The 26,364-nt window shown below is 40.8% G+C and overlaps 1 protein-coding gene across 1 annotated transcript in view; it reads right to left on the reverse strand.

Annotated features, from left to right (window-relative positions):
• NDST4 (N-deacetylase and N-sulfotransferase 4) overlaps positions 1-26,364 on the reverse strand; it is a 172,372-nt gene that overhangs the window by 24,935 nt on the left and 121,073 nt on the right. Inside the window, 1 exon segment of the mRNA XM_048508744.1 lies at positions 1,567-1,749. Coding sequence (XP_048364701.1) covers positions 1,567-1,749 — 183 coding nt within the window.

Here is a 26,364-nt window from a genome sequence, read left to right on the forward strand (position 1 = left end):
ATAATAAAGTTGAGGAGCTAGAAGAAGCTATTGATGGAGTTGTCATACAGGAATACATTTATTTACAGGTGGCAAATAAGATCCCAATATGAAAGTGTTTGGCAATGTTTAACATTGGCATGAAGATGCAAAAAAGGAACATATCATAGCTCGGGGTTATTTAGCACTTCATGTCTCTACTATGTGTTAATGAGAAATAAAACGTGAGAAAATGAAGAGAGGCTCTTCAAAAAATTATCAAGCTGGAGTTGCATTTTATTGGGTCTTGATGCAGTCTGCCGGATATTCACATGATATCGATCCGAACACTTTTATTAAAGATTACAGGCACTGGAGCTTAAAGAAAGATTTTTTTTCCCTTTGGAGGATACAAAGAGTTTCCTTATGCTGAATCAAAGCACTCTTCTATCTTGCCCAGAACTATTTATTCTGAAGGGTAGCAGCTCTCCCAGATCTCAGGCACGCCCAGCTTAGGGTGGGGTGGGGTGGGGTGGGGTAGGCAGGATAAGTAAAAACACGTTCCCTGTCAATGCTTTATTTGTCCACACTATGCAGATAAAAAAAGTCAAAATGATTTTTTTTAAATGTCTGCAAGACATTTTATTTGTGTTGTGCAGAAAGGACCTAGGTCTAATTAAAAGTTTTACCACCACCAATCTGAACATCATGAAGCAGGCAAAAAAAAGGGAAGGGGGGGGGGCCCTTGCCAATCTGGGAAGAAGACTCCAAAATTCCTGCTTGCTCCAAAACAGCAAACAACTAATCTCATGATATTCTTGGGAGGATGGGAACATAAAAGCTGGAGCATCAATATGTTGCCTCTCCCTTCTGCCTTCCCCCATTGGATGGCTGCTTTGCATTTTTAGCCAACTCAGCCTCATGCTTCATTGGAAGAGGGACTGGGACAAATCAGACCTTGGCTCAATGGCTGTGACTGCCTCTTCTTTCCACAACATCAAATTTTGAATTCTAATTGGCTACTACATTTGTTGCTATAACATCCATTTTTGATGATTGCGATATTGGCAAAAAAAATCCATCACAAGCAAACCTTCCTATGATTCAAACAGCCAGAGATGGACCTATCCCTTCACTTAAAAACAGCCAAAGAAGAGACTGGCAAAGGCTACCATTCCTCCAGTGATTTGAGGTTATTCACTTCCAATGATTCTATATTATATAGATTGGCTGCTTCATCTGTCCAATGCCATTTTATTAGTAGTGCCTTGCAACAAGTTAATTCAGGATAATGCATTAGGAAACAACAGGATGTTCCTTCTTGGATAGATACCAGCCATGCTAATAGCTGATATTTTACAGCCTGGCTCTTGGCAGGTGTTAATGAAGGTAATGTGACAGCCAGTTCCTTATCTGGCAGTTAAAGTATTCCCAGCCCCAAACTGCTGACTTTAAAAAGCAAATTAAAGAAACCTAGCATGCCATTTAAAAACAGGCTAAAACCTCTTAATTGGTTGGCACTGCATTCCTAATTTCTTCACAGCAGTCTCCCTCAGAGCAATATTGCAAACAAATGTTGGGCTCACACTGTTATTGCCTGCATGTTACCTGCCACAGTGGGTCTTTTTGCTCGGGGAAAAGATCAAAATATTTGTGAGCCAGCTGAACTGGACGCAGAGTCTGAAGCTTCAGGTTGGTCCAGCTTTGAACAAAGCTGGCCAGATTGACAAAGGTGTACAAACCCAAGCGGTCATTCCCGTAGTTGGACAAGTGAGTCATGAAGATACTGATCTGCAAGGCAAACAGGCAAGAGGCTTTGTTAGTTGTAATAGCAGGAGGCTCTCAAAAGATGGCAGCATCTGTATTTCAAACCTTGAGGCTGACATTTACATAGTTCTATCACTCCTCCTCTGTTGCTATACCAGAATTATTTTCTGTAAATTTATAGCCTGAGTAGTCAGACTCTTTTTTTAAAAAAAATGAGAAAAGGCAATTCCTGCTTTTTAAACCAAGATGTTTTACAGTTTTTACACTGTTTTCACATGCCCCATCCTCTTGGATTTATTGGCTCGCACAAGCGCCAGCATTTCACGGATTTTCTCAATTTGTTAAGCCTGCCATATCATATATGTGGGCTCTAGCTTTCAGAGTCTGCCACAGAGTCAACTTAACTCTGCAGGCTGTCCAGCTAATGGAACAGTGGGCAACTGGAATAGCAATATCTGAGCCAGATGTAATGTATTCATCTTCTACAGGGCTGCCCCCCCCGCCCCCGCTGCAGTGTGAAGAGCATTAGAAGAATACATTAGAGATGCCTGTAATTTATTTACAACCCTAAAAAGTACAATGTAGCTATAAAAAATATGTTGCCAATATGGATTAATTCTATTTTGGCACACATGGTTCTTTTGGGAAATGAAACCAGGCTTCAGAAGCATTTCATTTCTAATTGCTTAGGTGTCAACAGTGAATGCTATGCACTACATTTGGGCAAAACATTTCATCCTGCAGATACAGGCTTTCTCTGAGCCAATGGAAGTCAGCATTCCACTATACTTTAAACCAGTGGTGGGATTCAAATAATTTAACAACTGGTTCTGGTGGTGGGATTTACATAATTTAACAACTGGTTGTTTACAAGCACCATTTTAACAACCGGTTCTGCCAAAGTGGTACGAACCTGCTAAATCCCACCACTGCTTTAAACAATTTACAAACTACTACAACCTTCTCTGTAAACTCCTAATGTTACCAGACAACCCATGGTGGTGGTGGGGATTCTGCTTTCAAAGTCGTGCTCCTACCCATGCCACCAACCTTGTAGGGTGGCGTAGCGATGCGGTGCCAAGATGCATGACATCCTCTGCATTAACTCAGTGTCATCCTTGAGGACAGTAAAACCTATCTGGACTTGCTCTCACCAACATCAGCCTTGCAAAATAACTTGCCTCTGTATGGGGTGCTGGGGCCGCTTGCATCTTTGGGGCTTGGGGGAAAGGATTTTAGTTGCATATTGTGTAGTGTGTTTCTGCTCTTTTCCTTCAGCAGGTGTTGGTCAAGGCCAACTCCAACGGACTTGCATTTTATCTCTCACTGTTTGCATATTTGTGCTTTTAGTTCTCATGGGGGGGGGTGCACCCTCAATTATATTACTGACAGTTTGTGCGGGGAAAAGTCAGTTCGGGCTTTTTCACGCTGTTGGCAAGATGCTGAATAAAGGACAGTTTTAACAAGACTTTGTTTCCATCATTGGGAATCTGACAGCCTCTCCCATTCCTAAAGAGATGAGAAAGAGACAATAATCTTCAGCCTAGGAGCAGTTACTAACTCCAGCCCTGTCTCTGTGAAACAAAGGATATGTTAACAAGGATTTCATCAAAAGTTCCTGCCAGAAATACTTTTTCTCATTTCTGACTAACTTCTCCCAAGACCACCTTCATTTGCATTCAGAATTGTCTAGAAGCTGTGATTAAGTCAGCTTCCCCTTATCTCTAGGCACTACCAGGCTGAGAGCATTAATCCAAGTGTCCAGCCAGTAATTTTAACTATTCATCACTTAACTTAAGTGTCTAACACTTGTGTCCTTCTCTTGTCTTCCCTCTGGAAACCAGGAAACTCCTTTGTCCTGAGAGATCTGGGTCACTTAGCATAACTTGATGACCCATTTCTCCCTATAACTAGAATAGAATAGAATAGAATCTTTATTGGCCAAGTGTGATTGGACACACAAGGAATTTGTCTCCGGTGCATATGCTCTCAGTGTACATAAAAGAAAAATACATTTGTCAAGAATCATAAGGTACAGCACTTAATCATAAGGTACAGCACTTAATGATTGTCATATAGGTCTAGTAAGCAATCAGGAAACAATCAGTAGAGGATGGGGCGGTATAAAAGTTTAATAAATAAATAAATAAAATAAAAAATAATGAAAACATAAAATGTAAAATCATAAAATAAAATAATGTAATGTAAAATCATAAAATAAAATAAAATGTAATAAAATGTCAGCACAGGCTATAGTCATACAGCCATAAGTGGGAGGAGATGGGTAATAGGAATGATGACAAAAGTAGTGCAGTAATTATATAATAAGTATATAACCCTTGACCAGCACGCAATGTTCAGTATTTTTCTGTACATCTCTTTCATTAATATTGTCCCCAATGCTTTGTCTTTCTTCCTCTACTGGAGCTCAGCACAGGTTGCTGGACTCTGCTCTACAGGCCATTCCTCTTCAAAGTGAGGTAATTATTCCCCCAACCTCCCCTCACTTTTCCAGACCTATCTCCTCAGCTCTAGTGTGAATTCTCTGCTGTGGTGATTTGTGTGCTTGTACGTTGTTATTTTGCCCTTCTTAATAACATTATTAAATGATTTCTTGCGTAGACTCATCTCCGTAAACTTGGCAACAAAGATTTCATTTACTCAACCACTCGTTACAGCAAGGTCTGTCATCACTAATTCCCACACTCTAAAAGGGGCAGACCCCAGCATTTTGGGTAACACTCCCTGTGGATCAACAGAAACAAGAATTTACATTTATACATCCTTTTCAGGGTATAACTACCAAGGATAATCATTCATAGCATTATCTACCCTGTCTTTGGGATTTGCTTCCTCATTTATTTCCTCTCCTATACTCCTTCATGTTTTTAGGTGTTTGTCCAAGGGTAGATTCCCCCCTCCCCTCACACACACATTCATTATTTCAGCAGCCAACTGGCAAGGTTGGGCACCAGGAGAGAAGTGACTAGGGCCACAGGAATGCCAGAGAAGCAGCCATGCCCAGAAATGTGGCAGGATGCAGCACAGCAACCAGTGAGACAGCAGGAAGTGGCCTGGCCCAGAATTTGGCAGCCTGACACACTGGGGTCAGCAATGGCTTCTGAGGAACAAGGTGAGGCAATGGGGAGTGGAAAGGTGGTGGCAGGACTGACTCTATGGCTGGTGAGCTGGCCTGCAGGCTTCTAGCATTCTAGAAAGAAGGATGACAGGAGAACTTAAAATATTCCATCCTGTAACATTGTTTCATAGTGTTTTAAAAGACTTTGGATGCAGCTTAAAGAACATCAGGTAATGGAATATTTGTGTTCCATTTAGTTCAGTGAGATATACATAATCTCTAAACTGCATAACCTTAAAATGAGTTTTTTGGGGGTCATCAGTAAATCTAATCACAGTACATTTTTTAAAAATCACAGAGCCATAATGTCACATATAATCTGGAATGTATGTTCTTCTTGCTGCAGCAAATGTATGTGCATCTTCCAAACAGCCTCAAGTGGACATCTCATGTGTTTCTATGCATGTAGGGGGATTTATTGCTTTCTTTCTCCAGTTCTGAATGCTGCATTTAATGCTGATTTGGAGATTTTCAAGGCAAGTGAAAAGCTGAGGTGGTTTGCAGTTTTCTTCTGAATAATCTTCTCTGTGATCCTCCTTATAAGTAGTTATTCTGCTTAGCTTCCGAGACTAAGATCAGGCTATACTATACCATTCTACATCCGTATGGAGGGTACCCGCCCTTAAGAAAAGGTTTTCATAGGACAAGTCTGTGAAGGGGGAAGGAAGCTGAAAAGTCCTTTGGACTTTTCTCAGTGGTTCTCAACCTGGGGGTTGGGACCCCTTTGGGGGTCGAATGACCCTTTCACAGGGGTTGCCTAAGACTCTCTGCATCAGTGTTCTCCATCTGTAAAATGGATAAATGTTAGGGTTGGGGGTCACCACAACATGAGGAACTGTATTAAAGGGTCACGGCATTAGGAAGGTTGAGAACCACTGGTTTAAATCAATATAGCTAATTCTCAACATGACCCAATATGAGGAAACTAAAATTCAGAAACTGGTATTATGAACAGACAACTCTTTCTACAAATTTGAGGAAACCCCAGGTTTTCAGAAAAGTATGAAACCTAAAGAAATAAAAATAAAATACATTGGTGTGTAATCCTTCCCCAGAAACAACAGAAACTGTTTGTGGTGGGTTACACACTGTGTCTCTCTGTGATACACCTCTGAAGATGCCAGCCACAGATGCAGGCGAAATGTTAGGAACAAGATCTACCAGACCACGGCCACACAGTCCAGAAAACCCACCACAACCAGTTGAATCCGGCTGTGAAAGCCTTCGACAATACATTAAACAGAAATGGTGTCTGTAGCTTTAAGAAAAAATGCCCTCTCAGTGGCAATTGCTGGGTTGCTAGTGACCACTATACTTTGCCAGCTTTTAATCATTGGTTTTTGTCAGAAGAAGGCAGGGGGAGGGACAGGACCCTTTCCAGGGATGTTTTGGCCTTTGATTGGTGACTTATCAGGGCCAGACCCAGTGGTGGGATTCAGCAGGACTGGCAGAACCGGTTGTTAAAATAGTGATTGTAAACAATCAGTTGTTAAATTATTTGAATCCCACCACTGGGCAGACCTGGCAGCAACCACCAGACAACTTGATACCACACAGCTTTTTAAAATTTCATTTGGCTTTCACTCATTAATGGTTATTGGTCTTCTTCCTTGCTTCTAAATGGTGTTTTTAACTTGTTTTTATTGCATTATTTTAAATTTTTAATGTTTTTAATTGTTCTAATGTTTATGTGCATTGCTTTGGAGATTCTGACTGGGTAGAAAGATAGCATAAATGTTTTTAAACGAACAAATAAACTTGCATGACTCACCCAGGACTGGTTACTTGCTACGGTTTAACTGTAGCCACCCCAAGAAAGTCAGCATTCTGTAGTGGTTAGAGTTTCAAATTTGGATCAGGTAGCTTCAAGTTTGACTCTCAGATCTACCATGAAAGCTCCTTGAGACCTTGAGGCAGTCCTCTCTACCTAATCTACCTCACCAGGTTTTTGTACGAGGAAAAAAAGGGAAGGGAAGAATTCTGATCTCATTTATAGGGGATGAAAAGGGTATGAGACAATGAATAAATGTAACAGGTGAAGGTAGGAACCAGTATAGAATTGGGCATAGATGAAACCATTTAAAATATGGGTACTTTTGGGGTTTTTGTGGCATATTGATTTTTATTTTTAAAAGTCACAGTTATATACAATGTATCAAATGGCAGAATTTATTTTGGTTTTAATGAAGTTTAAGCAATTTTTAAAAAATAAAATGATATTACAGGAATTCATATCCACACATTGTTCTCGGACTCTTCATCTTTCAGTGCATCATGAACTACAGCTCATACAAAGGGAAACTGAGAGTTTGAACTTTTATTTGAAGGAAATATGATTTCTCTTCTTCCAATCTCTTCATTTGATTTCTCTTTGGCACAATTATTGTTTTCAAACAGTGACATCTCTTTCAAGTATGAACTGTGTAAAAGATAATTCACGCCAAGATAAGAAATTAACTTTCACGAGTATGAAGTCATTGTTTTATGTCACTGAGCTTTATGCATATTTAGTCATTCCAGGATTTCTTACTTGCCAACTGGATTAACCAAAAATAGGAACACATGGAAAATAAGTTAATTATACAACTATCAAGAGATAACAAGAGTGTTAACTGATTACTTGCCTTTTTTCCCAGATGAATCAGTCTCAAGTGAACAAGAACTATGCATTTTGTCAGAAGAAACGCAAATCAACTAATGCCACAGTTTCAATTAGGACATGACATGCTAAGCAGTGTATTTTGTTGTAATTGCGGAGTGCTCTGAATGGTGCTATGAGGAAGAAAAACGGGCAGGAATTTGTTTTCCCCAATATCCAAGACTTACAGAGATCTTTTCGTAATAGGTTCCCCAGAGTGGCATTTTGAGATGGAAAAAGAAATTAGAGAGGCCAACAAAAGCAAAAATGTCGTGGTAATGGGCGATTTTAACTATCCCCATATAAACTGGAAAAATGCATGTTCAGGTCATAGTAAGGAGAGAACATTCCTGGATATGCTAAATGACTGTGGCTTAGAGCAGATGGTTGTAGAACCAACCAGGGGAGAGGTGATCCTAGATCTAATTCTATGTGGGACCCAAGGTTACCAGATCCGGGAAGTCCAGTGTTTGTTGCAGCCGATAGGGAACAAGCGACCACAATGCTGCCACAGATTCAGTATCTCTTGCATGCGAACAAGTGACAACTACTTAATGTAGTTACATTTGCCAGCTCAGGAAAGGGAAATTTCTCAAAGATGAGGGGAGATGAGTGCATAAGAAGCTGAAAGGGAAAATCAAGAGAGTCAAAAAATGTCCAAGATGCTTGGAGGTTATTTAAAAACATTGCAGTGTTAAAAGCTCAGCTGGAAAGTGGGTTCCACAGGTTAGGAAAGGCAGTGCCCAGTCCAAAAGAAAGCCACCATGGTTAACAATTAAGGGAGGGTTGAGGGAAATTATTAGGAAAAAAAAAGATGTCTTTTAGAAAATGGAAGTCCAAATCCTAACTGATGAAGAAATACCTAGAGAAGGAACACAAATGGTGGCAAAAGAGAAGCAAGTTAGCATGTAATGTATGAGGCAAAAAAGGATTATGAGGAACGCATGGCTGCTAGAACATCAAGACCACAGCAACAAACAGTTCTTTAAATACATCAAAAGCAGGGGAAAGCCAGCTTAGGGTGCGGTAGGCCCGTTAGATGATGAAGGAACAAAAGGTGTGCTAAAAGATGACAGGGTGGGAGATTGCAGAGAAGCTGAATGAATTCTTTGCATCTGTCTGTCACCCAAGAGGGGAGTAAGTGAGGAAAATTCCTGCACCTGAACCAAGCTTCTTAGGAGGTGGAATCCGAGGGAACTAGCTAAGAATAATGGTAGACAAGGAAGAAGTTCTGGCAGCCATTGATAAACTAAATGCTACCAAATCCTCCTGGCCCAGATTGCATTCATCCAAAGAGTTCTTAAAAGAGCTCAAGCGGCTGAAATTGCTGATGTTCTCACATTAATATACAACTTATCCCACCGAAATCAGGTTCCATCTCCTACAGAAGACTGGAAGATTGGCTTCAATGTCCACACCAATCTTTAAAGAAGAAAGGGTCTAGGGGGACCCATTGGAAATTACAGGCCAAGTCAGTTTGACATCTGTTCCTGGTAAATTAGTAGAATCTATCATTAAAGCATAAAATTATAAAACATGTAGAAAAGCAAGACCTGCTGAGGAAGAGTCAGCATGAAGCTTTGCAGAGGTAAGTCCTGTCTTACAAACTTACTACTTTGCAGTTCTTTGAGAGGTGTAAACAGGCATGTGGATAGAAGGGAACCAGTGGACATTGTCTACTTGGATTTCCAAAAGGCTTTTGACAAAGAGTTCCCTCACCAGAGACTGCTTGAGAAAAACTCAGCAAATGAAGGGAATAAATAAGAGGGGAAGTCCTCCTATGGATTAAAAAAAACTGGCTTGAGGAAACAGGAAACAAAGGGTGGGTATAAAATGGGAAAAGTTCTCACAAATGGAGAGATGTAGGGAGTAAGGTGTCCCCCAAGGATCCGTATTGTTGGGACCAGTGCTCTTTAACCTATTCAAGTAAAATGACCTGGAAGTGAGGGGTAGAGTAGCGTGGTGGCCAAGTTTGCAGATGATACCAAATTATGTAGGGATGTAGTGAGAACCACAAAGGATTGGCGAAGAGCTCCCCAAGCGGACCTTTGATAGAATTAGGTGAGTGGGACTCCAGGAAAATGGCAAATGCAGTTCAATGTAGCAAAATGTAAAGTGATGCACATAGGGGCAAAAAAAATCCAAACTTCACATACACGCCTACAGGGGTCCAGATGCTATCCAGTCACAGACCAGGAAAGGGATTTTAGCCGTCTTAGTTGATAGTTCCATGGGAATGTCCACTCAATGCATGGCAGCTGTGAAAAAAGGCAGAAGCTCTATGCTACAGGGATAATTAGGGAAAGGAGTTGATAATAAAATCTGCAAAGGATTGTCATGCGTTCTTATATAAAGCCATTAGCAGCGACCGCACTTGAGCAGTACTACTATCAGGTGTTCAGTTCTGGTTGCCACATCTCAAAAAGGATAATGAAGAGATAGAAAAAAGTACAGGAGAAGGGCAGTTCCTTGAGGATGATTTGAGGGGCTGGACACCCAGCACCTTCCTTATGAGGAGAGAGCTTGGCTCTGCAGCGTTTGGGACTCTTTAGCTTTGGAGAGAAGACGTCTGAGAGGGGATATGATTGAAGTCTATAAAATTCATGCATGGGGTAGAAAATGGTGGACAGAGAGAAATTTTTCTCTCTTTCTCCACAATAACTAGAACCAGAGGGCATCTCCATTTGAAAAAAATGCTGGGAAGGGAAGAATTAGGACTGGGCTAATAAAAGGAAACACTTCTTCACACGCGAACGTGTGATTGGTGGGTTTGGAATATGCTACCACAGGAGGTGGGTGGATGGCCACCAACCCGATAGCTTTAAAAAGGGCTTCTGGATGCCAGATTTATGGAGGAGAAGTCGACCGCTGGCTACCAATCTTGGATCTTCGCCTTTGATCTGAGATTGCAAAACGCCTTTAGCAGACCAGGTGCTCGAGAAAGGGCGCAGTAGAAGGCCATTGCTTTCACCTCCTGCATGTGAGCTCCCAAAGGCACCTGGTGGGCCACTGCGAGTAGCAGAGTGCTGGACTAGATGGACTCTGGTCTGATCCAGCAGGCTAGTTCTTATGTTCTTATGTTCTTATGCTACAGCTTGATAATGGCAACTTAATGTGCAACACAAAAGAACAAAGCCATCCTTCTCTGCATTTTCTGGACATTTGTAATCAATGACACATTTCCCTTGTTGTGAAGCCAATGAATACATTATTTCAACAAGCTTTCCCCACAGATAACAGTTTAGAAGAGGAGGTGACTGGGGTGAAGGGGAATCACAGGTCTATGGCTTTTCTTCCTTTTCCCCCCTTTTCTGTTTGGGAGGATACAACTTGTGATGAGTCAGCCCACCTACTGGCTCACCTTGTAATTAGCTCAGTAGTTACAACCTTTCTCAAATAATTCCTGAAAAATGCTTAGAAAGACAAAGAGCTTAGAAAAACCCAAGAACAGCAGTAATAGGGAAGGATAGTGGTCTTTAGCAACAGCTGATGTCTTTAATGCCTGGGTAAGAACCTGTGTAGTGTAGTGGTTAAAAGCTGCAGTTTCGAGTCTAGAAAAACAGATTTGTTTCCTCACTCCTCCATATGAAGACTGCTGGGTGACCCTGGATTAGCCTAGAGTCCGAGAACAACAAAGAGTCCGAGAACCTTGGGAGCAGCAGTGGCGTAGGAGGTTAAGAGCTCATGTATCTAATCTGGAGGAACCGGGTTTGATTCCCAGCTCTGCCGCCTGAGCTGTGGAGGCTTATCTGGGGAATTCAGATTAGCCTGTACATTCCCACACACGCCAGCTGGGTGACCTTGGGCTAGTCCAGGGGTAGGGAACCTGCGGCTCTCCAGATGTTCAGGAACTACAATTCCCATCAGCCCCTACCAGCATGGCCAATTGGCCATGCTGACAGAGGCTGATGGGAATTGTAGTTCCTGAACATCTGGAGAGCCGCAGGTTCCCTACCCCTGGGCTAGTCACAGCTCTTCAGAGCTCTCTCGGCCCCACCTACCTCGGAGGGTGTTTGTTGTGAGGGGGGAAGGGAAAGGAGATTGTCAGCCCCTTTGAGTCTCCTGTAGGAGAGAAAGGGGGGATATAAATCCAAACTCCTCCTCCTCTTCTTCTTCTTCTTCTTCTTCTTCTTCTTCTTCTTCTTCTTCTTCTTCTTCTTCTTCTTCTTCTTCTTCTTCTTCTTCTTCTTCTTCTTCTTCTTCTTCTTCTTCTTCTTCTTCTTCTTCTTCTTCTTCTTCTTCTTCTTCTTCTTCTTCTTCTTCTCAGAACTCTCTCAACCCCACATACTTCACAAGGTGACTGTTGTGGGTGGAGGGAAGTGATTGTAAGTTGCTTTAAGACTCTTGACAGGAGAGAAAAATGCAGTATAAAAACCAATTGTTCTTGTATTTCAGTATTCTTTTGATATACTGAGAAGTATTTGTGGACAACATGTACCTCAAGTAACAGAGTGCCAGAGACTCTGCTTAATTAATTAACTAAGAAGGCAATAAGGAACTTTCTAAAACAATATGAAGGTAATAGGTATTTCTGAGCATGTTTAGAAGAATGGAGGAACATATTGTTATTAAAGTTGAAGCTTTAAATGCCAATAAAGGTTTGTTGTTGTTGTTGTTGAAGCTTCAATTATTATTATTATTTATTCAATTTGGTATACCGCCCCATCCCCGGAGGGCTCTGGGCGGTGTACAACATCAACATAAAATACAATAACAAGAGGGGCAAGTAAATAACAACCGATAAATAGCTAACATTAAGAACTCAACCCCATAAACTCTAAAATATTAATTTAATTTAAAACAGCGATTGCTACATGAAATTGGCGTCCCGCAAAACCCTTACTTAAAAATCCTCCTAACGAGGGAAGAGGGAAGGGGGGTACGGTGGGTCCCAAAGATGTAAAGGGACCCTCACAGGAGAACAGAGGGGGCACAATTCAGCAACTGGTCTCTCCAAAGGCCTGGTGGAACAACTCAGCCTTACAGGCCCTGCAGAAATCGCCGAGATCCCGCAGGGCCTGGACAACTGGAGGGAGAGTGTTCCATCAGGCCGGGGGCAGAGCCACAAATGCTGATGAAACCTTACACTACAGTCTTTCATGCTACCACTACCCTTTGCCAGGATAAATTAAGAGAAATGTGGGTCTGGAGGCTGGGACGGCACTACCAGCATTGGATGCTAGCGACAACATGAACCATTGCAAGTTGTGTCCAAGTTTCATGACTCATTGCTTTCCAATCTGAAGGATGGTACCATTGCTCCTTAGACTTCTGCTGTTTCAACACCCAGTCCTCTCCAAACTCAAGCCCTGGATTTAAGGTTGTATGTCCCTTCTCTAAACTTTCAAACAGCTATTTTACATAGTTTGCAGAATCAAAGATATGTGGGAGCCTTTCTTCCAGTTGTTGACAACTGAAACTGCAAATACAATCTTGGGGTGCTGTGTGGTTTCCGGGCTGTATGGCCGTGTTCTAGCAGCATTCTCTCCTGACATTTCGCCTGCATCTGTGGCTGGCATCTCCTTTCCAATTATCAGATCCTCTGAAGATGCCAGCCACAGATGCAGGCGAAACGTCCTGGACCATATCAACAAGATCCACCCAAACATCCAATTTACTATGGAAAAAGAAAATGAAGGAAAACTGCCATTTCTAGATGTCCTAGTCAGCTGTAAACCAAACCAACATTTGGGCCACACAGTATACAGAAAAACCTACGTACACGGATAGATATCTACACAAAAACTCCAATCCTCATCCAGGACAAAAAAGGAGCACCATAAAAACTTTGGTAGATCGCGCAAACAGAATCTGTGAACCCCACCTCCTTTAAGATGAATTGAACCACCTAAACAGGGCTCTACAGGCTAATGGTTACTCTACTACAGACATCAGAAGAGCTGCAAGACCAAGAACAAACCACATGAACAAAGATAAAGAGCCATCTAAAGGGAAAGTGTTCTTACCATCCATCAAGGGAACCACTGACCGCATAGGAAAACTGATGAAGAAGCATAACCTACAAACAATCTACAGACCCACTAAGAAAATTCAACAAATGCTATGTTTCAGCAAAGGATAAGAGGGATCCTCTAGCTACTGCAGGAGTCTATCGCATACCATGTAGCTGTGGACAAGTCTATATAGGAACCACCAAACGCAGCGCTCAGACATGAATCAAAGAACACGAAAGGCACTGCAGACTATTTCAGCCAGAAAAATCAGCAATAGCAGAACACACAATAAACCAACCTGGACACAGAATATTATTTGAAAACACAGAAATTCTGGACCATTCTGACAACCACTACATCAGACTACTCAGAGAAGCCATTGAAATCCATAAGCACATGGACAATTTCAACAGAAAGGAAGAAACCTTGAAAATGAACAGAATTGGCTGCCAGTTTTGAAAAACACTAGAGTCAAGACAGTGACTAATCAGCTCTACACAAACACAGGATGACTATAGGCAATCAAAGGGAACAAAGGCCAGACTACTTTTATTCAGATGCCTCACCTATTGACCTTGCTATCTCCATTGTTACTCACTTGCCAGGCCACTCCTATTCAGATGCCCTCACCTATTGACCATTACTCACAGGTATATATACTCCACTTGCTTTCCTTTCCAACTATCAGAGAATTTACACTTGAAAGACTTATGACAGATTTCACACCAACCCCTAATGCTGAATGGGGGGACGTGACAAATGATTGCTACAGAGCTGGTCTCTCCTCTATGCCTGTCACTCTCTCCGCCCCCTACTCACTACCCTATCACTCTTGCTTTCTCTTTCTACCTCCTACCTCATCACTCTCTATCTTTCTGCTTCCTCTTCCACACACATTTCCAAAACCGCCACCAGGCTCCTGGGTGCTGCTGCAGCAGCCACTGCCACCACCAAGATCCCCAAAGATAAGTGCATTACGTGAGACTGCACAGACAATGCTTTACTTAATTTTGGAGGGAATTTAACGCCCCCTCCAATACATTTTGTAAGATTTTAAATTTTTTTTCTACTAATATACCCCACCCTGAAGTTTGTGAAAAATCTGCTGATTTAGATATCCACAGTGATGGGGGCACACATGGGAAGCATAGTAGTATAGAGGTATTCCAAATACAGGCATATCAGATAGTTGTAAAAAAAATGTTGCCTGTATTTTCAGTTATCTGTAACATAATAAAATGTATTTTAATGTATTTTGATATAGCCATCTGAATATGTGCATGTGCAACAGGTAAATCGTAGAATTTAGGAATATCATTATTTTAAGCTTGCTTATACTCATCTGTCAATTAAAACAGTACCCATGTATAATGTTAGCTCAGCTCTCTTCTTAACCAGTGGTAAAATTTACCTTTCTTCCTTCTAATTAATTGTTTCCCCCCTCTACTAGTGAAATCAGCAAAGCAGAGTGGGTACATGGAAAGACTATGTATTAATGTTAGATCTTAAAATATGTTTTCCTGTCTGATACAGCAAAGGGTACAGGAACCTAATATGGGACTGCTGTTTTCAATGACATCCCAGTATGTTTCATACAAAACATGCAGCTCCACTCTAAATGTCAGTCTGGCATAAAGCTGAACTACAGTCCTGAAAATCTGCAGAGACCACTGACATAGAGGGCTGCATTCACACACTTCTCTTCTGCATTATAGAATAACCACAAGAAGGAAGCCATTTGCTTTCCATTTTCACCCCTGCAGCTCTGCCAATCTGCCATTTCTTTAATAGCGGGTTCACAGTGTTTAAAAACATGTCCATTAGTTTGCTAAATTATTTATAAAGCTTTTAGTACATCCATAGGGTGAAGATGGATAGAGCTTAGGAGGCCGTGTCCCTCATGACCCATCCACAGCTGTGTTAGTGCTGTATCCTCTTTATTTCACAAAAGGTCACTCAGACTGTTTTCAGCTTGCTCTGAGCTTCCTACAAGCAAAACTTGGTGAGCTCACTGTATGGCTTGAAATTGGTTGGAAGAGATTTGATTTATAATTATTGCATGCAACGGGAATTCCCTGTGTTATGTGCTCGTACATGTAATTGAACCAGGCTAATTTTGGAAATAAATTATGGTGCACTGCTGGCTCATGTATGTGCCCATACTTGGCCAGTGCCCTGCACAAACTGAAACCACTGGGATTTAATGTGGTGGCCATGGATTCCCTAGCCAACGTGCAAAGGTTCCTCAGGACAGGTTGATTTGGGAAAAGCCCTCTGAATATCAGATGCTTGAAAAATATTACACTGGAACCATTCTACCAGCTCTCACCTTACTTGCTGCATTATACATTCTTATGTGGGTTTACTTAGAAGTAAAACCCAAAGAACTCAAAAGCAACCTAGATACCAACAAATCCCCCCCCCCTTTTGAATAATACACACACAAACCCTGAATTTCTTAGGGCACTTGAATATTTAATGTGGGATTTGGGGTCTGGCAAATTCTTCTTTTTAAACATTTTCTTTAGCTGACGAAATGTGCCAAAAATTACATCCTACATCTGGTTATTTACCCTCTTCACAGAGTCTCATTCATAATATTTGGCTAGTGAATTATTAACAAATAGGAACTGTTTTGACTTAAGACAGATGAGCTTGTAAACACTGATCTTCCCGAAGAAAAAGTCCAGGCAGTGACTTCATTAGGCAGCTCTATAAGGGCAAGCTGTTTAAACAAAGAACAGAAGGTTCATGCTATATTTCAACCAGCTATCACTTGACAAACCATTTTTCTTTTCTTTCTAGCACTGGCCTGATTCATTAACAAGGCAATTCATGCTAAACACAATGCAATTAATTCTAGGCCAAATGCATTGAGACAGCACTCGTTTGCACTTTGAGCTCTTATGGCAGTCTTAAAGAACTGATAATTTGGAAGGAAACTTCTCCCAGCTAACTACAGTGGTTAACATCTGAACTGAGACCTCTAGTTGTCAAATATGGTTAAAAAGCACACCTTCTTTGAGACGGGAGCCAATCATGGACCATCCATTTAAGAAACTATCTTGATCCTGATTTCCCACGGCTCATGAATATATGAATCATGACATAGCTATATTTGAGCTATGTAGATGAAAGAAGGGCTAGGCCAATAGGCTCATTTTTGGCCTCCATACTATGGTCATACTCAAGAGTGTCGAAGACTTGGAACCAAAATTGGACTATGGAGAAATGGACAATGCAGGCTACTTTGGCTACTTAGGCTGGGCTTGGTTCCCAACAGTTTTTTTAAAGAAATAAAGTAGTATAGAAGAGTGTTTTGTGGATTGGAAGATAGGTTGCTAATTTTAAATTGGTAGCAACAGCTCTGCCCTGACCTAGATGGCCCAGGGTAGTATTTGGATGAGAGACTTTCAAGGAATATCAGTGTCCCCATGCAGAGGAAGGCAATGATAAACCACTTCTTTAAGTCTCATTCTTTGAAAACCCTTTGCCATAAGTCAACTGCAACTTGAAGGCACTTTACACACGCCTTGAAAGCACACACGCAGAATGATTGCTCTTTCTTTTAATTTTCTCCAAGTATATTAACTTTCTGACGTGCACAGGGGCATGCTATGCTTTCCTGGTGGGCTTTCCTTGTTCAACAAAAATGTGAGAATAATCTGCAATTTCTCTCAGAACAATTGCTTATTAACCACACCCTTTGTTCTTTTCCTGCACCTGTTAAATAAACTGTAGCAAAATAGAAGGTTTTCATGCTGTAATGTTTTGTGTCATTTTCTGTATGCATTTTAGTATGCTATCCTTTGATGCATCAAGCATGGAAACAAAGCGACAGATGAATTCCAGATGTTGCTGAAACATCTGGTACATCTGGCACAAATTCCTAGTGCCAGACATTTTCTCTATGCAGTTACCTCTGTCCTCTGTTGTCCACCTGCCACACTCCACAATCTTTTTCAGTGAGCAACCTGATGATTATCTAAGGATTAGCTTTAGAACTACTTGACACAAACTGCACTGATGAAGTGGAAGGGGCAGGTACAGAAGGGTAAGCCTTCCCTGAACTCTGTATAAAAAAATGAAGTTTACTAGGGCTATTAACAGTAGGATAGGATGTTTTGGAGGCCATTAATTCATAGAATTGTCCTAAGTCAGAAGCAATTTGATGGCACTTAACACACACACACACACACACACACACACATTTTCTCAGTAAAAGTAGGGAAGTGAATATCATAGAGAAAGATACTACAGATCAACTACTCCCTGGGTTGAAACACAATGCATGAACAATTCCCAGAGAAAAACTGACATGCACAGGTCCTTTTTGTAGAAATTTCACTAGCAGAACTAAGGAGTCCTGTACTATATGCACACTTCGGTTATTATCTCACAGAATCCTAACGACATTATTTATCAGCTAAGTGCATTTGACAACCACTGATCTAATTTTCTTTCTTATTCAAGAAAGCAATTTGCTTGTCTCTAAATGTAAAAGAATAAAAAATTGTGCCTGGATATCTGAGATGGTAGGATATATGAAACATGTCTTGTAAGATCTTCTGGTGACCATGGAAAATACTTGGCTACCTTGCATTGTGAATAGTATCCATATATATCAGTCCTCTCTGAATATTTCTTAAATGACAGGTTGTTTCGTGATTTTGTTTCCAAAATTCATTCCCAAATAATTTTATTATTCTGTTTCCTCCTCATCTTCTGTCAACTTTAGTCTTTTTTCACTTCTTCCTTGTCAGGATGATGTCCTAGGAGACTATTTACTTATGTAATTTCCTACTGATACTGTGCTAGTGACAGGGTTGAAAACCTCCAGTCACCAGATAGAGAGAGGACAATTTCAAGGCTGTCTTGAACTGTCTCTCTCTACCTTTCTGGCACAGAATGGACAGGGTGGAACCACCAGCCGTGCAATTTATATTTTTTGGCCAGGAAGGCAGGCAAGGCAACCCAAATCCCAGGGAATAAAAACCCTCCTTGATAGACCAAGGAGCAGTGTTGAGCAGTTACACTCACACTTCATTGGGCAGTTTAAACATTTTCCCTCCTCCTATGTATTCTGCCCTGGCAACAAATTTAAAAAACAATGGACTGAGACCTGAAGCCAGCTCAATAGAACAGAGTTTGGATTCATGCCTCCCCAACCTTTTCTGTCCTGTAAGCAAGTAATCTCCCAAGTAGTAAGGGAAGAAGACAACATGCCTGACTTGAGGAGCTGCCTACAGAATAGTAAGTAATTTTAATCTTGTTTAAAGGGACTAGAATTCAGAGGGAGGATTCTCTATTCCCCCCCTCTTGTTTAAAACAAACCCACTTGCTGCCAAATTCAGGGGGGATTCTCTGTTTCTTTTTTAATTTGGTGTTTCTTTAAATGAAGCTTATTGCTGCCAATAATTTCCAAGGGAGGGGATTCTCTGGTTTTTAATTTGGTGTTCATTTAAATGAAGCCTATTGCTGCCACGCTGACAATTTCCGCGGGGGGGGGGGGATTCTCTGGGTTTCTTTCTTTATGGCCACGCGCATGCTGCCGAATCCCAAATACATACAAGCCGGTCCAAATACTTTCTATTAAAATTGGCTCGCATTCGGACCTATTGTATTCAGGCCGAATATGGCCCGAATGTGCCCAAATGGGCTGCGATTCGGCCATTTCAGTTAGCACTCTTGAAATAGAAACTACATTTGAAAATATACACAGTAGATAGATTTCTACCTTTGAAATACATGCAGCACACACAATCATTACAATTACTCCATAAAGATAGATTTGTAGTCCTTGGTCTTCCTTGTTTTAGCTAATTTCTCGGTAAGTGAAGTAACTATTCACATTTTTTTTCTCCAGCATGGGTCAAGGATAGCTTACCATAGAAAGTAATCCTAATACTGTTTTCATAGTGCTGCTTACTCGTGATAGTATATTCTAGTATAGCAATTCATTTCCTTGTTTTTGTTTAGAAGTTTTGTCTGTTTACATTTTATGAAGTTCCATCTACTTTGGCCCTGTTTTCATGAGCATAGTTTTTTATTATTGCTGTTTTAATGCTGCCTCTGACATTCACCCTGGTTTTATATTGTTGTCTTTAAATATTAAAGATGGCTTTGGGGAAATAAAGGGAGCACATCTCTTTTTAATACTTAAATAACAATTCAGGATGCTTCCCAAGATGCTGACAGAGAAGGAAGAGGAGACAGGTAGACAAGAAGATGGAGAATAAAGAAGGGCAGGGTCTATAAGAAAAATCACTACCAAAGACTCCTCCTTGGCTAATTTTGGCACTGGCCATTTGTTGTTTGTCTTGTGTAACTCACAGTACATTCTCTGCATAGGTCTTGGGCCACTTAGCCATACCTGATGGAACAATTTTTTCTGTTTGCATGAGTCAAATCTGTGGCTTAGGTGCAACAATGGCTTCCCTTCTTGGCACGCATCAATGACAGAAATCTCAGCTATACTGCAGAACATTTCTGCGGATTGGGCTGTAAGGTTTGCTGAGAGTGGATAAAAAATGCATTGTACTTTTCAAATTTGTGAACATAATGCAATTATTTGTTGTCATGAATGAAAACATAAATCCAGGTTTGCACAGGGAAATTCACAACACCTTTCAAACAAAGTTCCCTGAGCATTCATTTCTTTTGTAGCCAAATTACCAGCTGTGGAAGCAGACTCTATGGGAGAAGAAGAATTATTGCACTGGCTGCAGTTGAGATTGAGGTGGTGGCATTTTAATTTCCCAATGTAGCTTTGTCAATATGTCTCAGCCTTGTAAACTTCACACTATTCTAGCCTTGGGTAGAACTTCAGTAGAACTTATCAGTCTTGTTTGAGGGTTTTATACTTATAATATGCTTTATTACTGAGGCCCATGAGGAGCAACAGCACTGAAAACAGACACAAATAGAACACAAATATATAAAGCATGACCTATCAGAGTTTATAATAAAAGAATATAGAAATACGAGTTTCAGAGTGGATAGTGGAATTTACTTCTAGTCTGGGAAATATGTTAGAATTTATATTTATTGTTCCTTCTGTACTGTCTTCAAAATAACAATATGATGGATCAAACTTTTTTTGTTTTAATAGTAAAAAAAGAAAGAGGAGTTCTCATTTGATCTCTGTACTGGGGATCATGAGGAGTTTCCTTTGACCTCTTTACTGGGGATTCATGCACAAAACCTTGTGGAACAGGAGCTTACTATGAAGGGAACTGAGAAGATTGAATGAAAAAGCTGTCTAGATCCAATCCATTGTCTTGCTGATATAGGCTGTGATGCAGAAAATAAGTGGGAAAGTAGGAATGCCATTTTAGTAAGGACAATGCCACTCTTCACCACGAGTATTTCAGGCCATATGTGGATTATAAGAATAACAAACACTAGATGGGTACAGTGTGGAAGAAAAAAACAAAACAAAACAAAATGTCAGTGTACTCAGACTGCCAAATGGAAGCAGGCATGAAACTCCTGTGCAAGTGTTTAATTCACAAAAGTGCAAGTGCAAAAACTAAAATGAAATGCCCATCCTACAATAAATATATACAAAAATATAGAAAACAACAACAATCTCAATCTGGGAACACTGTAAGAGAATTAAGCCAAAACATTTCATAAATATGGACAGTCCAATTCAAGGTCTAGTGTTCACAGTTATTATAAATGCAAAGAGTTCATAGAAGTTCATTTGATCCCCATTGGACTTAACTAGATGATTGTCAACTTAACCTCTCTACAACAGTATGTGAACATGAACTCATCTGGTATGTAGGCTAGTAACAATAAAGATCTCACTGAAGCTGGATTTTGGCAATTAAATCAAAACCAATCTGTTGGCAAAAGGATCGAAATGATTGGTTGGCATCAAACAAATAACAAGCAAATAGTAAGCAGAACATTATCAATGGTAAATCACATTTTCGGAATGCCTACCTCAGTGATGACATGGACCTTGCTGCCTTCTTACAGGATTAAAATGTAAACCCACCTCTCATATATTTGATGCAGCTAGGGTCTTGCCATTTTGTCATTTTTTTTGTGGAAACTTGAAATGGTATCTCAGCAGGGCACTGATTACAATTTCCACCTTCCCACATTGCTACTACCATCATTGCACATGGTCACATAATACTGGACACTTCTCCACAGGGGGGTAACCAGGGCTCTGGATCACATTAAACTATGGATGTCGTGCCTGGACTAATCCCCAAGTGGACGCAGCCTCTCTTGTTGAGGTTCTGCTGTTGAGAAAATTTCACAGCCACAAAAGCACAGTTTTTCAATTTTAGATGTCATTCCAACCCTGTTCAAATGCAGCGTCTGGATTTTTGTACAATCACTACTAGAATCCTGATGAGCGATTAAGACATCTAAGCTGCACCGAAAATATGAAATACCATCCAACAAGGATCAGTTTTAACTGCTGATCAAATATCACTAGCATGAAAATGGAAGTAATTTCCCAAATGACTTAAGAAGAGAGGAACATTTTTTTATTTGATTTTCTAAATAGTGACTGAACTACCCCAGCCAGCTTTTGTTTTACTTTGCTGGAAACAACCTGCTCTTTCATTACTTTGAAGGAAGCCAAACATGACATCTATGTGTCAAGCAATATTAAATCTTAAAGTTGTGCAAACCCCAAATGAAATTATAGTAAATAGCTACCCCTACATATTTGCTGAAGCCGGGCAGATCCTTTTTGCTTATAATTTTTACATAAGAACGAGAACCAATGAGAAGCAAAGATGTATGGAGACAATGGAACTGTGCTTTACTTAAGAATACACCAAATAGAAAGGAAGATGGTTAGCAAGGGCAGCGTTGAGAGGGAAACGCTGTCCACCTGATTAGTTCCTTAGGTGAAATAGGACAGAATGACTGACTATGGTCTGACTCATGGCTACTGCAGGAAACAAATTACCTTTTGAGGACAAAACTGATCAATAAGCTGGGGCTAAACATAAGAAATTGTGTTTCTGGTCCGAACACAGATAGGACTTCTATCCCCAACCCCTGATGGCTTCTTGAAGTGATGGAAAAATGCATCAGAATTCCCATCAAGCCTAAGAATTCCCAGAGCAGAGATAACTAACTAGTCGTTTGTGGGCTGACCATGGTTCACAAAGCAATTTTCAGTCTGGTCCTAAGGACACTTTCTTGGGTTGAATAGCATGGGAATTGCTTCTCCGGAGATCTGCTTAAGATGTTCTCCTTATATCTTCTCATTCAAAACAGACAATTAATTAAGGCTGGACAATAGCAAAACAGAAGATGGGAATAATTTGGATTTTTACCCGGACTTTCTTTCCGGTGAGTAGTCTCACGGCAGCTTACAAAGTTCTTTCCCATCTTCTCTCAACAACAGACACGTTTTGAGGAAGGTGGGACTGAGAGAGTTTTGAATGAACAGTGACTAGTTCAAGGTAATCCAGTAGGCTTCATGTGAGGGCAGGGAAACAAATCTGGTTCACCAGATAAGAGTCCACCACTCATGTTGAGGAGTGGGTAATCAAACCCAGTTCTCCAGATAAGAGTCTACCTGGTCTTAACCACTACTCCAGTCTACTCTCATTGAGAAATTCTTTTCAAAAACTGTATGAAAGACATCCCACAGATTGAAGTTTTATATTCTGCATCTAAACATATATGTTTTGTATGCTTTGGCAAACTGGTCTATTTTTATAAAGAGCAACAAATCAAACCTTTTAATCAGATACAGCTTTATAAACAGGATTAAGCTTTTCTAACCAAAGTGCTGCTTTCTTTAAGCCATGAGAATAAGAAAGCAAGCTGGTGGAAATTGAAGGTAAAGAAGATACATCATTCTTTTTCATAATTCTTTAACTGTCAGGGTGCAAGTCTTGCAGTTTCACATAAAGCTGCCTTCTTTCAGTTAGATAGAATTCATGAATGATGATTAATTGTTCCATTTTGGTGCCCATTTTCAAGCAAATGTACTCCAATGGTCCATCTTTCAATTAATACTGAATGGTGAGAAGAAGCAATTTTGTTCTTTTCCATTAAGGCTTCGTTTTTGTTAATCAGAAAATTTTGAATCAGCTCTCTCTTTTTTCTAACCTTTCAGGTTTTCTGTTGACACTTTAATAAACGATTGCTTGGAGAATGCTGGAGGTAACTGATTCTTACCCCCTCCTTCCTTTCCTACCGTATAGCTGGCAAATGGCCATTTATTACGGTATCTGTCCCTGCCTAAGTTACTCAGGACTAATTCTGATGAAGTGCCATCAAGGAGGGCTGAGAACTAGGTTTACTCAGAGGAAAATATTAAGAAAATGTTATGAATTTGCCAGAAAGACAGGGTAGGTTACATGAATAAACCAAAGATGACTGATTAGTTTTAACAAATGTTATCTGTTATGAGCATTATTTTTTAAAGATGGCATAACACAGTTTAAACTGTGTGACAGGTGCCCAGATAGACCAAGGAAGAATGAAGACATCTGCAATGGGACTTGTGAAAATAAGGAAAGATGAAAGCATTTTCCGAAGAAAAATTGTTCTCAAACACTGAGAAAGAAAGGGGCTTGTTTAATCAGCTGAATGATAAAAAGTGGTTTCAAATTTTAGTTTTGCCATAATCTTTCTAGTTTGTTATAAACACTGAGGCCATTTCTGCACGGCCACGGTGGGGGTTGGGTCGACGTACATGACGCCGACCCAACCCCCCTGGGACCATTTGCACGAACGGTCCCAGAAACTAGCGGGGAACAGCGGTGCCAAGATCTTTACAGCCGCATTCGCCGATTCGACCTACAGCTTCTAGAATTCGCCGACCGTCCGGCGTGTCGCCGAGGCCAGGGGACATGCCCCATTGCCCTGCTTGACTGCTCTGGCATTACAGGGCAGGGGGGCGTGTCCCCAGTCCTCAGCGATGCGCCGGATGGTTGAAGAAGGTAGGTCGACCAGTCACAGTGGGAGGGATGGCGCCTTCCAGCCTCTGCCATTCGCACGGCAGCGGCTGGAAGCCGCCGTTTTCCATAAACCTCGCTTGGGAAGCAAGGTGGGAAAATGGCGTTTTTGCCATCCCCAGGGTGCTGTATTTGGCCCGTGCGGAAAGGGACCACTTTATATTTGGGAAATGATCACACTGAAGGCAAGTGTTCTGTGCTAACAGTCCATCTTACAGTGTCAATGTAACCTTATTGACATTTCCCTAAAAGGCTTATTAGAGAAAAAGTAACAAAAACTTTGCCAGGTGCATGTAACTTGCTTCTTCAGTATAGATTTGTAAATTAAGAACCTGAAGATCAGAACCATTGATTAAGGGTGTGCATTTGAATACAGCTGAGCTGAAAATACACCCTCAAAAATTGATAAAGTGTTTTGTGGGGTGTCTTGGCATCCTGAAAAATGCTGGAAATATTTGGGATTAACTGGGAAGATAGGGAGTTTTGCCTCCTGATTTTTGTTGTTTCCCTGTCTTGCCAGTCTACTTCTGACTATTTCAAGTATATTTGTCAGTTTCAATAGTTTTATTTCTTTGCCAAAGTTGTGCCCCTGCCCTTGAATTTGTTCTGCTGTGATTCTCTAGTTTGACACTACTTTTGCTAGGATTGAACTGCCACATTAGAACTAGGTTCTGTTGGGCTCCTGCATATTGCAATTGGGTCTGTTCAATTTGCTAAGTGTCCCCCGCCTTCAGTTTCCACTGCAGAGATTATCTGGATTGACTTTGGTCCTACTGAGTTTGCACTGCCAGAGTGGCATTGGGTTCTGCTGGATGTCTGTAACCCTAACCTTAACCCTAACCTTTAAATAATTTCCCCAGTTTCAAGTAGATTGGCTCAAAGGTTCCAATTCTATGGGTATGGGCCCCTGAACAGGTGCCCCTAGCCACCCTCCATTATTTATAATAATAAGCCTTTATTTGGCATAACAATAATCATAACATCCATTATTTATGGTGGGGGACCCTCCATTCTGCTCCAAGGCAAAAGCTATGCCTGCCAACAGCAATCACTAGGCAAATGTGTCCCACAGAAGAACAAACACAATAAGCCCAACAGAACCATTGCAGAACCCAGTTATTCCAACTGAACCAAGCTAAACAAAGCTAAAATCAAACCAGAAAATCTCTACAGTGAAAATTCCAAGGTTGGGGGGATGGGGGACATTTGCAAGCCCAGCAGAACCAATGACAATGGCTCATATCATCCAGAGAGCTTCATAGAAGAGTAGGGATTTGAACCAGGATTTCTTGAACCTAATTTGACACTTTAACCCCAACACCACACCAGCTCTTTATTGATTAGTCCTTCAGACAGCTTCAGGAATAAAGAATTGAAAAGCGCCCATCTTCAAATAATGCATCAGACACAACCAAAAGAAACTGTCAACACAGGAAGAATATGGGATGCTACTTCAAAAACATAGAGTAATTGAGACCCAACATAATGCTAACATCTTTCCCAGCAACTGTGAATACAGCAGATAACTTCCCACTTTGAGACCTGTGTTTTCATACACCCATGTCTAACAATCTGAAGCACACAAACTTTAAAGAGTATTGTGTCTACCATAATTCCAATCTGAATACTATTCTATTTGCAGAATTTTTGTTGGCACAGAGCTTACTCTTTTTCTTACCATGCTCAAAGTTATTTTTGTGCATTCTTCCTACAATTACACACAGGGAAACAAGGCAAATAAGAAAAAAAGAAATATATTTAATTAACATTTGGGGGAGGGGGTTTGGGGGAAAAAACCCAGTCCTGCCTCCTGTGGAAAGCATAACTCAGTCCCTCTGCTTCTATTTTCAATATTCTGTGGAAATAGTCTCTTCTACCTGAAAGATGAGAAAGAATTGGGAAACAAGACTCATGGGGGAACCGTGCGATCCAAATGTAATAATTTCAAATGAACAA

This window comes from Sphaerodactylus townsendi, linkage group LG10 (genome assembly GCF_021028975.2).
Source record: "Sphaerodactylus townsendi isolate TG3544 linkage group LG10, MPM_Stown_v2.3, whole genome shotgun sequence".
Taxonomy (NCBI): Eukaryota; Metazoa; Chordata; class Lepidosauria; order Squamata; family Sphaerodactylidae; genus Sphaerodactylus; species Sphaerodactylus townsendi.